General features: G+C 40.6%; 1 protein-coding gene across 1 annotated transcript in view; it reads right to left on the bottom strand.

Moving 5' to 3' along the window:
• The window catches only part of DNAH2 (dynein axonemal heavy chain 2), a 6,636,854-nt gene that overhangs the window by 1,754,992 nt on the left and 4,865,435 nt on the right, over nucleotides 1–16,427 (bottom strand). The window contains exon 61 of the mRNA XM_044077324.1: nucleotides 11,823–12,033. Coding sequence (XP_043933259.1) covers nucleotides 11,823–12,033 — 211 coding nt within the window. The remainder of the gene's footprint in view (nucleotides 1–11,822; nucleotides 12,034–16,427) is intronic.

The following is a 16,427-nucleotide window of genomic DNA, read 5'->3' as shown; positions in this document are numbered from 1 at the left end:
GAACTTTTTGGCCACAATTCCAAAAGGTATGTTTGGTGCAAAAACAACACTTCGCATCACGAAAAGAAAACCATCCTCACGGTGAAGCATGGTGGTAGCAGTATCATGCTTTGGGGTTGCTTTTCTTTAGTTGGAACTGGGGCTTTAGTCAAGGTGTAGGGAATTATGAACAGTTCCAAATACCAGTCACTTTTTGCCCAAAACCTTCAGGCTTCTGCTAGAAAGCTGAAGAGGAATTTCACCTTTCAACATGTCAATGACCCCCAAACATACATCCAAACCAACAAAAGAATGGCTTCACCTGAAGAAAATTAAAGTTTTGGAATGGCCCAGCCAGAGCCCAGACCCAAATCTAATAGAAAATCTGTGGGGTGACCTGAAGACAGCTGTGCACAAGAGATGCCCTCACAATCTGACAGATTTGGAGTGCTTTTGCAAGGAAGAGTGGGCAAATATTGCCAAGTCAAGATGTGTCATGCTGATAAGACTCCTAACCAAGAAGACTGAACACTGTAATTAAATCAAAAGGTGCTTCAACAAAGTACTAGTTTAAGGTTGTGCACACACAAAAAAGTATTACTTTAAGGGTGTGCACACTTATGCAACCAGCGTATTGTACATTTTTTATTTTTTTTATATTTTTCCCCTAACAGGTTTGTTTGTTTTTCAATACAGGTTATAGGTCACATTAAAGGTGTGAAAAGTTTTGAAATTGTTTATTGTGGTCTCATTTTTTATATTACAAAAACCTGGCATTTTAACAGGGGTATGTAAACTTTTTTATATCCACTTATATGTATATATATAAAATAAGTAACCAAAATAAACACAAGCTGAAGGATATAATTCAAAGTGGAAAGGGATGATGATAAAATGGGGTGGGGAGGCCAAGAAATAAGGAGAGAGAATGAGTGGGATTTTGGATGCAGATCCTTAAGGAAAGTAATAGCCACTATACATTATATTATAGTGATAAATTTTCAGAAAATATTCTAAGAACTAATCCAACATGGGAATATCGAAAGGAGATTTTGCCAATGCAAATGACAGCACACATAAGTAAAGAAAATAGAAAAGAGTGGGTAAGAATTTAGTGGAGAAAACTGATAAAGTAACCGAAGTATCAGGAGCAAATAACAAAGCAGGGAAAAGTAATAGAATGGTATGAGGCCAGAAAGAAGTTTGGATTGCAGGTTACAGACTGCCTTCTCTATCAAGGATTGATATCTTAGTATATGCAAAGAAAAATGGAAAGGGGAGTGCTAAATGGAAAACATGCTGTGGTAGAATTATTAGTCAAATCTAGAACTGCTGCTGTTGTAAAAAACATAATAATTAGTGGGCATATAAAATACTGCAAAATAACCACAAATATCAATCGAAAGAGGTTAGAAAAGAATGGGAAGAGAGACTGGAAAAGCAATTTACATGGGAACAATAGGAGGACATATGTACTGCTCACAAGTATGCAACAAAGTTCAGAAGGTTTTGCATGTTTGCTTGAAAGTGTTAGCATAGATATTGTTATACCATAAGCAGAATTCTAAGAATTTTTTCCTCGGGTAGACAGCATATGGAGGCTGAAGGGGAAGAAAGAGGTAACTGGGAATGTAACGAGTTTGTTGATGTTAAAAATTCACTACAGAGTACTCTGTTAGAAATATTGTGTGGCTGTAACTAAACAAATTATTCCGAGCAGGGACACATGATCGGAACTCCTTACACTCTATAAGACCTTATTAAATTTAATTCTGCTGACTGCCAAAAATAGGAATTATTACAAAACAGAAAGCAGAATCTAAACCAACTTTATTTGAAGCATGGAATACTATGAAAGAGATGAAAGAAATGGAAGAAGGCTCTTTAGAAAAAGTGAAGGAGCAAACTACATAGAAATGAATGGAATTTATGGGAACAATGAATGCAAAATAATGTTTCAGAGAAGGAGTAAGGTTTAAAGGAAGACAGGAACTGAGGAGTTTATATAAGGTCGGACTGAATGACAAAATGTAATATATAATGTGTGTAAATGTAACAATGTTAACATGGTTTGTTTTCTTTTCTATTAATTTGTGTGCCTATGCCTTATGTGATAATTTAATAAAGTTGTTTAAAAAAGAATAATTTCATAATAGTATAATTTAAAATAATCACAATAATATAAGATAATCAGGGATTATATTAATGGAAAAGGATTACGGATTAAATCCTTTAGTGGTGGCCAATAAACCAAACATGTTCTAGTCAGAAGAGTAATAAAAAAGTACAGTTTTGTACCTACCATAAATGTAGATGTTCGAAGATCCACATTGCTGCAGTCCTTACACTTGGGTAGTCCGCTGTCCTCGGTCGGCCCGAATATCAAAGTATAAGGCTGACGTCGGTCAAGGCGCATTTGACTGACATCAGGACGTCAGGGTACAAATGCGCATGACAAGACGTCATATCCTCAGTCTTTTCTTGCCCCAGATGTCAGAAGACCCTAAAAATAAAGGTCAAAAACCAAAAGACAGCAAACCAACAACCAACCATCCTAGCACTAAAAATATGTACAATATATACAATAGACAATATACACCCAATTGACCACCCAACCCACACAACCGCCTCTAACAACAGAGGGGAAGGAGGGAGGGTAAATTGGACTGCAGCAATGTGGATCTTCGAACATCTACATTTATGGTAGGTACAAAACTGTACTATGTTCTTCATCTCACATTGCTGCAGTCCTTACACTTGGGTAGAATCCCAAAGCAGAGGAAAGGGAGGATGGCCAAATTATAAGGAAGCAGGAGCTGCCAAAATGCCCTGCAAAACAGCAGTGGCAAAACCAGCCCTGGATTTAGAGTAAAGTGGTAGGTGATAATGCCTGGAAAAAGTATGCACTGAACTCCAAGTAGCTGCCTCCAAAATATCCTTAGTTGCCACCCCTCTCACAAAAGCTGTTGAAGTGGCAGTAGCCCTAGTGGAATGAGGCCTAATCCCAGCTGGAACTTCCTTGCCATGATGGGAATAACAGAAAGCAATGCAAAACCCAATCCACTTAGAAATAGTTTGGTTTGACACAGGCTTGCCCTGAGAACTCAAAGCAAAAGAAACAAATAACTGCTGAGACTGCCTGAACCCTTTAGTTCTGTCCAAATAATAACGCAACTGCCTGTGTACATCTAAAGTGTGCAAAATCTTTTCCCCTTTATTTTGGGGATTTGCATAAAAGGTAGGCAAATGAATAGTTTGGTTTAAAGCCACACTAGAAACCACTTTAGGCATAAAGGAAGGATTAGTACGTAAAGATACCCTATCCTTATGGAAAATTAAGAAAGGCTCAACTGCCATAAGGGCCTGCAACTCAGAAACCCTTCTTGCAGAGGTAATAGCCAACAAAAAAGCAGTCTTCCATGATAAAAACTTTAATTCAGCAGTAGCTGCAGGCTCAAAAGGTTGTAGAGTGAGTTTCTCCAACACAAAATTGAGATCCCAAGCAGGAGTAGGAGCTCTTCGTGGGATCTTATATTCTTTGCCCCTCTAAGAAATTGCTTGAACAAAGGATGAGAAAACAATGGTGGGTCACAATCATAGTGAGCCGAAATTGCTGCAGCATGAACCTTAATAGAAGAGAAGGACAAACCTTTGTCCAGTAACTCAGTAAGATATTGAAGAGCCACACTTAAATTAGGCCCAGAAACATCAAAATCCTTTGCTGCACTCCAAAACAAAAATCTCTTCCATTTGTCTGCGTACACTTTCCTTGTACTAGGCCTTCTAGCTTCCAAAATAACATTCAAAACTTGTTGTGGAAGTGGAGGCCCACTATGGTTTAAAACAGAATATGCCAGGCTGTTAGGTGCAGAGAGTGAAGCTTGACATTGAGCAAATGACTGTCCTCCTGAGACAACAGGTGTGGAATCGAAGGCAAAGGCCATGGAGGCTTCCGTACCAGGCTCCTCAGTAATGGGTACCAATGCTGTCGAGGCCAATCTGGAGCTATCAAAATCATCCTTGGCTTGTCTTGGCTGGCCTTTAGTAGTACCTTTGGGAGGAGAGGCAGAGGCGGAAAGGCATATACATGAAGATTACTCCAATTGAAAGAGCATCCACTCTCCAAGCTGTGGGATGAAACCTTTTTGTGCAAAACTTTGGCAGCTGGTGGTTTAGTGGGGAAGCGAACAGATCTATGTCTGGAGTTCCCCATGACACTGTCAATTTCTGAAATACATGAGGATCCAATTTCCACTCATGGGGATCCATAATTTGTCTGCTCAACACATCTGCTAAGGAGTTCTGTGCTCCCGGCAGAAACCTTGCCTGAAGATTTAGCTGTAAACTGAGAGCAGTCTCCCACAAAATCATTGCTTGCCTGCATAGAGGATAAGAATGTGTTCCGCCTTGCTTGTTGATGTACCACATGACAGTTGTGTTGTCTGTTAGAATCAACACCTGCCCTGGAAGAAGTAAATCCTTGAAAGCTATTAATGCAAACTGGACTGCTAACATCTCTTTCAAGTTGATATGTAGATGCTGTAGTCTGGCAGGCCACTTGTCTTGTATCCACTTTCCATTCAGATGAGCTCCCCAAGCTTTGTCTGAGGCATCTGTCGTTAGAATCTGACTCGCCTCTGGCTGGGTCACAGAGAGTCCCTTGTTTAGGTGACATTCCTGAGCCCACCACAAAAATTCCTTTTGAATGCAAGGTATTATTTGAATGACAGTGTCCAAATCCTGGCAGTGCTGTGTCCATATATTTTTGAGATACCATTGTAGCTTCCTCATATGCAGTTTGGCATTGGGAAGCACCAGAATACAAGATGCCATGAACCCTAAGGCTTGAAGGACTGTCCTTGCAGTCAGCCCGGACTGATGAGACAACTGATGAAAGTAAAGGGAAAGATTCTTTTGTTTGTCCGGGGTCAAAAGGCCATCTGGGATGCTGTATTCAGTCTCACACCCAGAAAGCACATGTCTTGAGAGGGTACTAGACTGGACTTTATTTCGTTCACAGAATACCCCAGGCATCTTAGCACTGCTATCACATAATCCAAATGATGAAGAAGCTCGTCCCTTTCTTGAGCCAGAATCAGGCAATCGTCCAAATAGGGATAAATCTGTATTCCTTTTAACCTGAGGAAAGCTATCACTGGAGCCAGAACCTTCGTGAACACTCTGGGCGCAGTAGATAAGCCAAAGGGCAATGCAGAGAACTGATAATGAGAAGTCCCAGCTCGAAAACGCAGATACTTCCTGCAACTTAGTCTGATAGGAACATGAAGATAAGCCTCCTTGAGATCTAAAGTTACCATCCAATGATCTTTGCCCAGCAGAGGTAAAAGCTGCTGTAACGTCAACATTTTGAACTTGGGAATGTCCAGATAAGTGTTGAGGATAGATAAGTCCAAAATTGGTCTCCACGTGTTCCCTTTCTTTGGTACTAGGAACAGGCGAGAATAAAATCCTAGGCCCACTTCTGGCATAGGGACCGGCTGAATGGCCCCTATTTGGAGTAACAGAGAAATTTGCTTGTGAGCCTCTATTCTTTGTGGAGGAGGAACGTCTGGCATGCCTTTGAAAGGAGGCAAGGTATGGAAATAAAACCTGTAACCGTGGTGTATGATATCCAATACCCATCTGTCTTGGGTAATTAAACTCCAATTTTCTTTGAAAAGTGCCAACCTTCCTCCCAAAGGTGCTGCCAGACGAGAAGGCTCTGGCAGCTGAAAAGGTAGGTCATTGGGTCTGTTTACGAAAGGACTGACCCCTGCCCTCACCTGAAGACTGTGCAGGAGAACTCCCTGTTCTAGGCCTGAAAGAGCCCTGAGCTCTGCCCCTACCACGTCTAGATCTACCCCTAGACTGGGAATCATAAGAAGGATACATCCACCCCTTAGTAGGCCAATTTCTACTAAACTTTGGAGGCTGAACCTGCAAAAATCTTTAACAGTCTGCATAGACTTAGCCTTGTCTTCCATTTTCTTTAAGACTGTCTCAACAGGAGAACCAAACAACACATCAGATTGTAAAGGAGCATCTAAAATCCTTGTTTTAACATGGTCAGATAAATTCTGATCCCTCAGCCAGGCGTGCCTGCGAAGAACTGACCCAGTGGCAGCCACCCTAGACGAGGCCTGTACAGCATCAAAACCACATTGCAAAGAATGCTTACCCACCTGTTCAGAAACATGTACTAAATCTTGCAACTCTTTACAATCAATACCTTCCGCCAGAGCATCAACCTTAGACTTCAATTGTGAAAGGAGATAGTTTTGGTATTTTAACATGTGAAACTGGCAATTCAAAGCCCTCATAGCTAGAGTGGAAGAAGTATAAACTTTCTTTCCCCATCTATCCAAAGCCTTGGCCTCTTTGTCTGAAGGAACCGGATTCTTGACAACAGAAGCCTTAACACCTTTAGGCCCCTGACTAACAGTTTCTGGGTCTGCCCTAGGACTCTTAAAAGATACTTATGAGCTTCAGGCACCCTGTAATATCTATCCGGTTTAACAGGAGCAGGAGGCAAAGAATCAGGATTAAGAGAAGCCTCTGCAAAAACATCTTCCACCACATCTAAAACAGGAGGTATAGCCAAAGGCCTATGCTGGGGTAAAACAAAAATTCTCTAAGCCTTTTCCTGGAATCAGAGAAGTCCTGACCTTCCCACTTAAAATGCTCCCTCATAGAATGAAGAGTTTCTGAAAAAGAAAAATCCTCAGGAGGAGAAGCAGAAGGAGTAGAATCATCCACATCAGAGTCAGAATAAGAAGAATACGCCTGCAAGTCTTCAGCCGAAGACTCTGAAACATCCGAAGCCTGCTCAAAACTCCCTGGCTCAGGCTCCACCCTAGGTCTCTTATCAGGAGGGGGCAAAGAACCCCTAATCAAAGAAATCAAATCTTCTGCCATTTTAAGCATATGCTTCTTGGGCACAGTTCCAGAAGAACTAGGGGTGACACCAACTGAAGCTGAACCTGGCCTGCCTCTGGGAGAAGCCTTGGAAACAGAAGGAGAGGGCCTAGCCACCCTAGGAAGGGAGGGGAGTATAGTAACCTGAGAAGCCCCTTCAGCCTGACCTGCCTCCTGAGAGGCCACATCTTGCAATAACAAAGTCTCTCCCTGGGAACCCAAAGAAACCTCCGGTGGAGCCACCGGCTCCACCGACACCTCTAAAGAACCGGCGTCCAGTACAGACGGTTCTTCTAGCCTAGGCTTAACTGCTTTGTCCTTGCGCTTCTTCGAAGAAGCGGGCGTCGGAGCATCCGACGGCATTTTATAATTGCACCGCTTCCCAAAGACTAACCTGGCACAATCCAACCTTCTCTTTATAGTGCGTTTATTGAATCTAGCACAAGAGCGACACCCAACAACGTCGTGCTCAGGCCCTAAACAAGGAATACACAAAGTATGATAATCTCTATGCGGTATCTGTTTCCCACAAGAAATGCAATTATTGACTTTTTCTGACATCCGGTAAATCACTGAGGCAAGAAAAAACTAAAATATTCCCTAACGGGGTACTTAGCCAACTTTGAACTTGGTCTGAAACTTCGAAATCGAAAAATCTCAGAACGCCAACCGGCACTTGCAATGCTGCTTCTGCATCGGACCATGCGGCAAAAAAGACTGAGGATATGACGTCGGTCATGCGCATTTGTACCCTGACGTCCTGATGTCAGTCAAATGCGCCTTGACCGACGTCAGCCTTATACTTTGATATTCGGGCCGACCGAGGACAGCGGACTACCCAAGTGTAAGGACTGCAGCAATGTGAGATGAAGAACATCTTTTCTAGCAGCCAAAAGAACTCCCAAGACTCCATCCAAAAGCTAAACCATTTCAGGAGGCAAGAATGTTGGTTTTCTGTGTTGTACATGAACACTGTCTGAACATCTTCAAATTCAGGGATCAAGAAAGATACTGACGATGAGTTAAGGAGGAATTTATTTATTTATTTATTTATATTTGTTGACCGGGAGTGTCCGACTGGACGTAGGTCCATTTTCAGCGGAGGCCCGGGCAGAAAAGTTCCACAGTTAAAATAAACAGACAGTAGTTACATTGGATTACATAGCGATTAACAATTTACATAGCAATTACTTACAACATATTTACAGATGAAAAACTTAGTACATCAGTAGACAACTAGAATCTTTATCTGTGAAGTACATAACAGGCATTAACAAATGTTAAAATAAGAAGTTCCTGCTGTATAAGTACTAGGCTTATGAGCATCTGAGCTTGCTATAATCAATGTAGTTAGTGGAATGGAAAGAAAGGGAGTGGTTGGATGGGGTGGGTGGTATTAGAGTGGGAGTTGCAAGGGCATAGCCAGCATGTTTTTAGGTGCGCTTTTAGTAAAGTTTTGAAGTGGGTGCATGATGGTACGGAGGTAATTGTGGGTGGGAGGGAGTTCCATAATTTGAATTATATCTGCCTCTGCCTCTAGGGAGTTAATAAAATGACTATTGACAGTTCTACTTGAGTCAAGATAAGGGAAGTTTAAGCAAGTTTCCTTTCCATGACATAAATAAGCTGTCTAAGCAAAAGGTCTCAGGAGCTGACCTTGGCAAGCAAAATGCTGGAAGCATGACATTGTCAGCAATGGTAAGCAAGTCTCTTTCTGGTCACTCAAAATAATGAAACAGCTGTTCTACAAAATCATAACAGAGACTGAAATGAGAATGTCCACTAGATTGTTTAAAATACCTCTTACACAATGGCCTAGAAGAAATGTTCCTTTGAAATGGCTAATACCAAAACTTGTCTGCTTCTTTAAAAGGGTTCTGGATCATGTACTTTCTGTCTGCTGATGTAATATGTCCCTGTGATATTGTCTATCTGGATTTGTGTCACAGAATTTAATGCAAGACTCTAAAAGGGCAACAAAGTCAGACTGATGTAATATGTCATTTGTTGAGGAGTCCAAAGGTCTTGATCATTAAGATGACAATGATAGGAAGATATATGGCCAGAATAAAAATCCTGAAAAAGTGAAACTTTTGAAAATACAAGTCCAGTCAGAAAAAGTACAGCATACTTCAGTGTTTTGCAAACTATGAAAAAACAGCATTGCTTAAATGGGATCTGACAACAGCAGTTCTGTCCTTCTGACTATAAGACAAAAGTCTTCTGTGTAATTAAAGTCCTGCAGACTGTATATGGCTTACAAGGTTAATACTTGCATGAATAGTATGTTGAAATACTGAACTTGACTTGTCACAGTCTGCTGCTTTCTACCAAGTTATCGAAGTTCAATGAAGTAGCCTTTTCAGATTTGTTTTTCTGGGATTTTTGATTCAGCCATGACAGAATGTAGGGATCTGGGTGGGATCATTATTCCTGAAAAGGAATAATTTATAACAAAAAATAAACGAGGAGTCGAAGGAAAATATGACTTTTCCGTTTCCAGTTTCTGAGCACACATGTACCAGTCTCACTCCTGGCATACATAATCCACTATCAGGATGTGGTTTCCTTGAAGCTGAAATCACTGTATTAAACAGAATGCTTTGTCCATCTCACAGGAATGTAAGAATGATGCATTGCTGGGACAACAACGGTAAACTCAGAATATACAAAAATAAAAGAAAATACACTCTTGTGAGAACCAAGAGAGGAAGGGACTACAGATGCTAAGAGTCCACCAGAAGACTCAGAAACTCTACAGTATTATGTGGGACTTGCTGAAATGGATTCCATATCTAATAGGTACAAATGTAACTTTTTCACTAACTGAGATGAGAATATCTTTGCCCTGGGCTGCTAGCAGCCAGACATCCAAGTAAGGAAAGAAAAAAATTTCAGACTGAGAAAACAGTTACTGAAGTGAAATACACTGTAAATACATGATATACAGGCAACACACAAAAGGCAATGTCTTAAATTACTAAGAATTACTCAGAAACTGTAATCTTTGGAATTTTGTGTGCATAAAGTGAATCAAAGTGTGAGCATGAAAATGTTCTTTACTGTACAAATTATTTTCCTTTCTTGAAATAAGATGTGAGTATAGCGAAAACATAATGAACATTCTATACTAAATGAAAGCATCTAAGACACTTTGTCAGCCACTACAAATCTGTCTTAAACTATCAACAGATAATTATAACCAAAGCCAGATACCAGAATTTGTATTTATGTGCTGGCAAGACAAATCTCCCCATAACTCCTGACTAGCAGCTAAACATCTGCACTCTCCACTTAATTTAATCAGTTCTGAGGCCAGTCTTCCTTGAATGAAAATGGAAAAAAAATTAAAGCTTCAGCAGTAACCGGCTTGTCTCAGCCAATAATAAATTAAGACTTTTTAGCATGTGACCAGACTTCTTGCTCTCCTGAAAGAAAACATTCAGACCTTCTGGAATACATATAAAACATAATTCTCCCTGCCTTTCAGACTAAGAAAAACATGAGCAATAATCACTTTTCTCAAGGAAAGCGGTCAGTTCTGAGCACTTCCAAGGAACAGCTATCGAATTTCTGTTCTGCCTGAAAAAGATATCTACATTTGAACTTGAGAAACAGACTGGATGAATGACTGACTGTCATGAAAAGAAACCCATTTATTATGGTTATGCAACACCCTTTTCGAAATTAGGACATCATAGTCTAGCTGAAGTGTTATGCATCATAAAACAGACGAGCTGAGAAAGAAATACTTAATGAAGAGGATAACTGGACTGTAGAACACTGTAGTGGATCAAGTAAGACTACGCATCTTGATGGAATTGTAAACAGAAGTTTAGACTGGTAAAGATGTTTACTACTGTTGACTGCTGAGGATGGGGCTTTTGCAATCTCAAGTGGACTACACAGGTTCATAGCCTCGCCCCCTAGCATAATGTATGTGCCTGTATTCCCCACTGAGAATGGCACGACGTGGGGACAAACTGGATTTGTGTTTCTGAGTTAAGGTATCTCACAGTGAAATAACCCTTTGGCCGAAGAAAAAAAAAAACAAGAGACACACAAAGTTAGGGCCACTCAATGACTGTATTAGAGTACTGTGTCCAATGCCATCCATTGCACTTAGGAAAGATAATCACACTAAACATAATCTTGCCTGAAGCTCCCTAAAATTAAAACACAATTAAACTAATGTTCAGCCATTAATTAGCATTTTACGTATTCAAATATGCATATATGCCCTTAGCAGACAAAGCTAACTTAAAGCACATTTCTTCTCTTATTCTCTAGGTTTTAACCTGACTAGAATTTATTTCAGACACAGTACTGAATTCTGGTTGAAAATTGGTGCATGGAACAATAGCAATGTGTTTCGGCTTTCCCCGGTTAGGGGTCGCCACAGCAGATCACTGGTCCACAGATTGATTGGCAGTGAAGTTTTTACGGTGTTGAGTTGCCAGCCCAAGGCCTAACCTTCACAGAAGGCACACACACACACATGCACCTAACTGCATGTTTTTAAAACTCACTAGACAGCAGGGAGGACATGCAGACTTCACATAGAGGGTGCTCCAGCCGAAAATCAAACCGGAGAACCTCTTGCTGTGAGGTGACAATGCTAACCGCTGCACCACCGCAGCCATCCAATACAAAACATATCATCACTGCAGTTGATTTAAACGTATTTTACATTTAAGGCACACTTAATACCACTAGATATTTGCATTAAGACATGTAAGAGTGTGAGTTGCTATAAACTGACTAATTGCTCACTTCAGCACATGACAAACCCTTAATGGTCTAAATATCATCATACCTTAAAACTTATATAAAATAACAAGAGCATGTGTAAGCATTCTATGAAATATACTATAGGACACTACTGACAAAGGGAATTAACAAGACGGGCTGTATAGTTTCCTTGTTACCTTTTGCTGTTCATCTGCCTCCCGTTTCTGCTGTACAATAGTTACCAAATATTCTTCACATTGCTTTTGGATCTCCGCCACTTTCTTTTTTGACTCTTCCAGCTCAACTGACATAGCCTCCACTTTCTTGCGTGTCTCATCGATTTTAAAGAGGCCATTCTGCAACTTGCTCACCTGTTCACCAAGCTCCTTGCGCTTCTCTGCTAGTAACCTTTTGAATAAATGAAAAAGCACTAGTTAAGAACAAATTTAAGTACTAATTAAATCATACATATTATACAACTGACTAATGAACTACTGAGCTGTAATTAACTAGTAATGATAATTTGTTAGACTATCCCCCCTTGAGCCGCTCAGAGAGAGGGAGAGTCTCTGGTTGTGAATAAAACTTATTAAACTGCCATTATTGCTGTTTCACAGATTTTTTTTATTTTTATTTTGGATAAGCACTGAGCTGTACCTATTTGAAGAGAAGCTAAACTGACAAGGAATGGAAGCTTTAACAAATACAAGTTAGAATCATGCTGTGCTGGCTAGATGTAAACCAGTATGCATAGGTACAACATATGCATTCCGCAGTACAGCCTTCAAGGAAATGGAATAAAGTATAGTCGAAATATCTAACATGATCTCAAAGGGTAAATGGAGACGTCCAAGAAGCAGAAGACAGCATATTCATTTTGTTTTCTCCAGACTAATATGAATATAATAGGAAATTGCTGCTGTTCGATATTTTTAAGAAATTAAGTGATGCGGCTGTAAGCTGATGTTGAGATATACTACACTACCCATTATTTTCTCTACTGTGACAGGATGTACATCAGCTTTTGTGAAACTCTTAGTATTAAACCTTCTCTTAAATACTATATTTTAGAGCTGTGACTGTTACCATGTACCTAATTCTGTAGTAATATCTCATCTCGCCCAACACAGTTAAGAATTATATGCAATGGTCTGACTATGATAAGATCAACAACCTATCATGACACTCCTTATAACGAGCATGTTGTTAAATACTACATTCTAGAGGTATGATAGTTTGCATGTCCTGCTATTTTCAATTCTGTAGTAATACCTTATCTGACCTGATATCCTGGAATCCTTCAAAGCCCCTGGGCCAGAGGATAATACAGCCCAATCCGCAGAATCCTTTACAAATGCATTTTATGAGCACCTGCAGGAATGCATGGATCGTGCTATCCCAAATAAAACCAAGACTCACTCCTCCAAAAACAGGAGACCGGTCTGGTGGACCCCGGCCATAAATAAGCTATACAACAGAAGGAGGAAGCTACTACATGACAGAGCAAAATCCCAAAAAGGGAAGGCATCTCTGATCAGTATTAGCAAGAAACTTCGATCCCTCATAAAATCATCAAAGGCCAGTTTCGAAAGAAAAATTGCCCTAGACACTAAAGATAATCACAAGGCCTTCTTTAGTTATGTCAGAAACATGGGCGGAAACTCCCAGATATGCTCTGAATTGTTGCATAACAGTACAAAATATACCGAACCTACAGACATAGCCAACATCCTGGCAGACAGATTCAGCTCAAACTTCTCCCTCCCTTCCCCCCAAAAGGAGCAAATGCCTATCCCAACTGAATGTAACCTCCCTCACATCACAGATGCACAGGTGAAAGCTGCCCTCTCCAAAGCAAAAAACACAGCATCTATGGGACTGGACCCAGGCTGTGTCTTACACGAGCTCCAAGAAGAACTGAACCCTCACATTAAGTCACTGTTCAAACTTAGCCTTACTACAGGATATGTACCCAAAGAATGGCGTACAGCTACAGTGGTCCCACTCCACAAAGGTGGTGCCACAATGGACCCCAGAAACTATCGCCCCATAAGCCTGACTAGACTGGTCTGTAAAGCTATGGAGCGTATTATCATGGAACTCATAAACAAAGACATTGGGAGCCTCCAGACACTGGACCCTACCCGATTTGGCTTTGTTAAGGGCAGATCTTGCCTCTTAAACCTAGTTGATTTCTTTGAAACAGTTACCAAAGCCATAGATGAGGGCAAGGTAGTCCACACAGCCTACCTGGACCTCGCGAAAGCCTTCGACACAATACCCCACTCGGGCATCATAAATAAGCTTACCAGCTTAAATATCAACCCCTATATCACAAGATGGGTTGCAAACTGGCTCAGAGATAGAACCCACATGGTCAGAATCGCAGGTGCCATGTCCGAATCCAAACCAGTTACAAGTGGCATCCCATAGGGCTCAGTTCTGGGACCTCTCTTGTTTGGTATATACTTCTCTGAGGTTCAGGCTAACACGGGGGGATTATGGCTGACAAAGTTCGCAGATGACTGCAAACTGGGGGCCATAATCGAATCTCCAGCTGACACAAGCATCCTCCAAAAAGGGTCTCACAGAGACGGATGCTTGGTGCCAGAACCACGGCCTCAAGCTAAATGCTAAAAAGTGCATAGTCATCCCCTTTGGGAAAAACAAGGTGCCCACAAATTACCACATAGGTGGTAATCCATTAAGTACGGAAGAAGTAATTAGAGATTTGGGGACCAACGTAGATAGTAATCTCTCCTTTGATAATCACATTGTAGTTAGAAAGACCTTCTATATAGCCCACCTTATCACGAAAGGGTTCACATCTAGATCAAGAGAGGTCATTGTGCCCCTCTACTCATCACTCATCAGGCCCATAATTGAATACAATGCCCCTTTTCGGATGTACCTTACCCGACACCTGCAGCAACTGGAGAGACCCCAAAAGTACCTCACCAAGAGGATCATGGGCTACAAACAGATGTCCTATGCAGATCGACTAAAGAAACTCCAGCTCTACTCAGTTGCTTACCGCCTACTCAGAGGCGATCTATGCCTGACGTACAAAGCCATGTCAAACCCAGAATTAATGGACATGCTCCACCTCAAAAAATCCAAGTCCCCTAGAGCTACACGCTCCAGGGACCTAAACCTCAGCACAAAAATAAATAGGACATGCTGGAGGGACAGATTAATTTCCCAGAGGCTCCCCTCACTCTGGAATAGAATCCTAATTCATGTTAGACATAGCCCCTCGCTGACCCTCTTCAAGCGAAATTTGGATGCGTGGATGGGAAATCGCAAATTCACCCCTGGGATCTCTCCTGTGTCCCTGCTAGACAGAAGCACAGTAAACTAATCTTAAAAGGGTACCTTCTGTGACCTACTTTACAGAGGCACAGTAGGCTAATCTAATAGGGAGGCGGAAGCCAAATACACTCTGGCTAGGCTTATAAATGCCCTAGGGCAGATAGCCTAGTATCTACCTATGAACCTATGAACATGCATGGCTGCAATAATTACATCAAAAATGAAAGTGAAGAAAATTTATGCTACACCAACAGTTACTCCAGATCATCAAAAGCTTTTTATTCAATAGAGGATTCATCCATTAGAGTGACTTGCATGCTTGCAGAGGAAACCTGTTTTAACAAAATTCAATGGCAAATTCTGTTGACAGTGATTATGGCCCTAGTCCCTTGTGAGTCTACTAATAATGTTAAAAACTGAAGAAGAAAAACATGTTACTCAGGTGGTTGCTCACACATCACTCCAGGCCTAATAGTGAAGGTATAGTAATAAACTAAAAATAAAAACAGTTGGCATGCACGTTGCTGATTTTGCATAAGAACAACATTATTCCTATTAACAGTCTGCACATCTGGTATGTGAATTCACCAAGGTAATTCTTTAAACACACAAGTAAAATAACTTAACAGTTTAAAGCAGTCTTACTTGCACTCACTAACATGGATTCAATGGGATTTTATGGATCAGTCCAAACCTTAAAGGCACTAGAAAACAGTACAAAACGTTCCTCCTTGCCCCTTAGATATGCAGCACTAAAACACACAATGAGTTGGAGATCAAATTGATTCTGAATTACAGAACTCTTTACCCAAGGGGTCTCAATTTGGAAGTTAATTTAAATTAAATTAAATTACAGGTTAGCAGGCTTCTGTGCATTTAATACATTCAATATATTCAATATATTTAATAGTTTTATTTTGTATTTATATAGTTCATACAGTGATCATCAGATGTTATTTATTAATGTTTAAATGCGTTGTTCCTTAATATGTTTATGGTTCTTTTTACATTTTTCAAAGTTTTGCACTTGGTACTTTAAAAGGTTAATTGGTATGTATAAAAGAATTGTAATTTTTATGAGAAGTATCCACTGAAGGTGAATGGCCAAGGTACCGGATCATGTGAATAAATTGTGAACTAGTGTTGCTCAGTGTTTTGTATTTTTCTATATGGGTTATATACTGCCAAGGATATAACAGCCAGCCTCCAAAGCTTCAAGGCACCTTCCACAAGCCCAAGCCATCAGGCAGTTTGAGCCTAATTGACTAAAAGACAAGTTTGGGTGCAAAGAACTTCAGAGTTTTCCTACCAGCAGACAGAGGGAGGATGAGCCCTGAAAGGACTATGTTAGGAACATCAAAAAAAAGTACATGTCCACACCCTGGCATAAAAACACACCAATAAAACAAGGGGGTTTGGAGGGAAGGAGCAGTGATCATTTGAACATCCACTGGTAAATTCAACTTACACAACTGTACTACGTTCATCAT

Source organism: Protopterus annectens, chromosome 7.part0 (genome assembly GCF_019279795.1).
Source record: "Protopterus annectens isolate FY-2018-M chromosome 7.part0, PAN1.0, whole genome shotgun sequence".
In the NCBI taxonomy this organism is placed as follows: Eukaryota; Metazoa; Chordata; order Ceratodontiformes; family Protopteridae; genus Protopterus; species Protopterus annectens.
The sequence above is the reverse complement of the archived record's forward strand: the minus strand, read 5'-3'. Positions and strand labels throughout refer to the sequence as shown.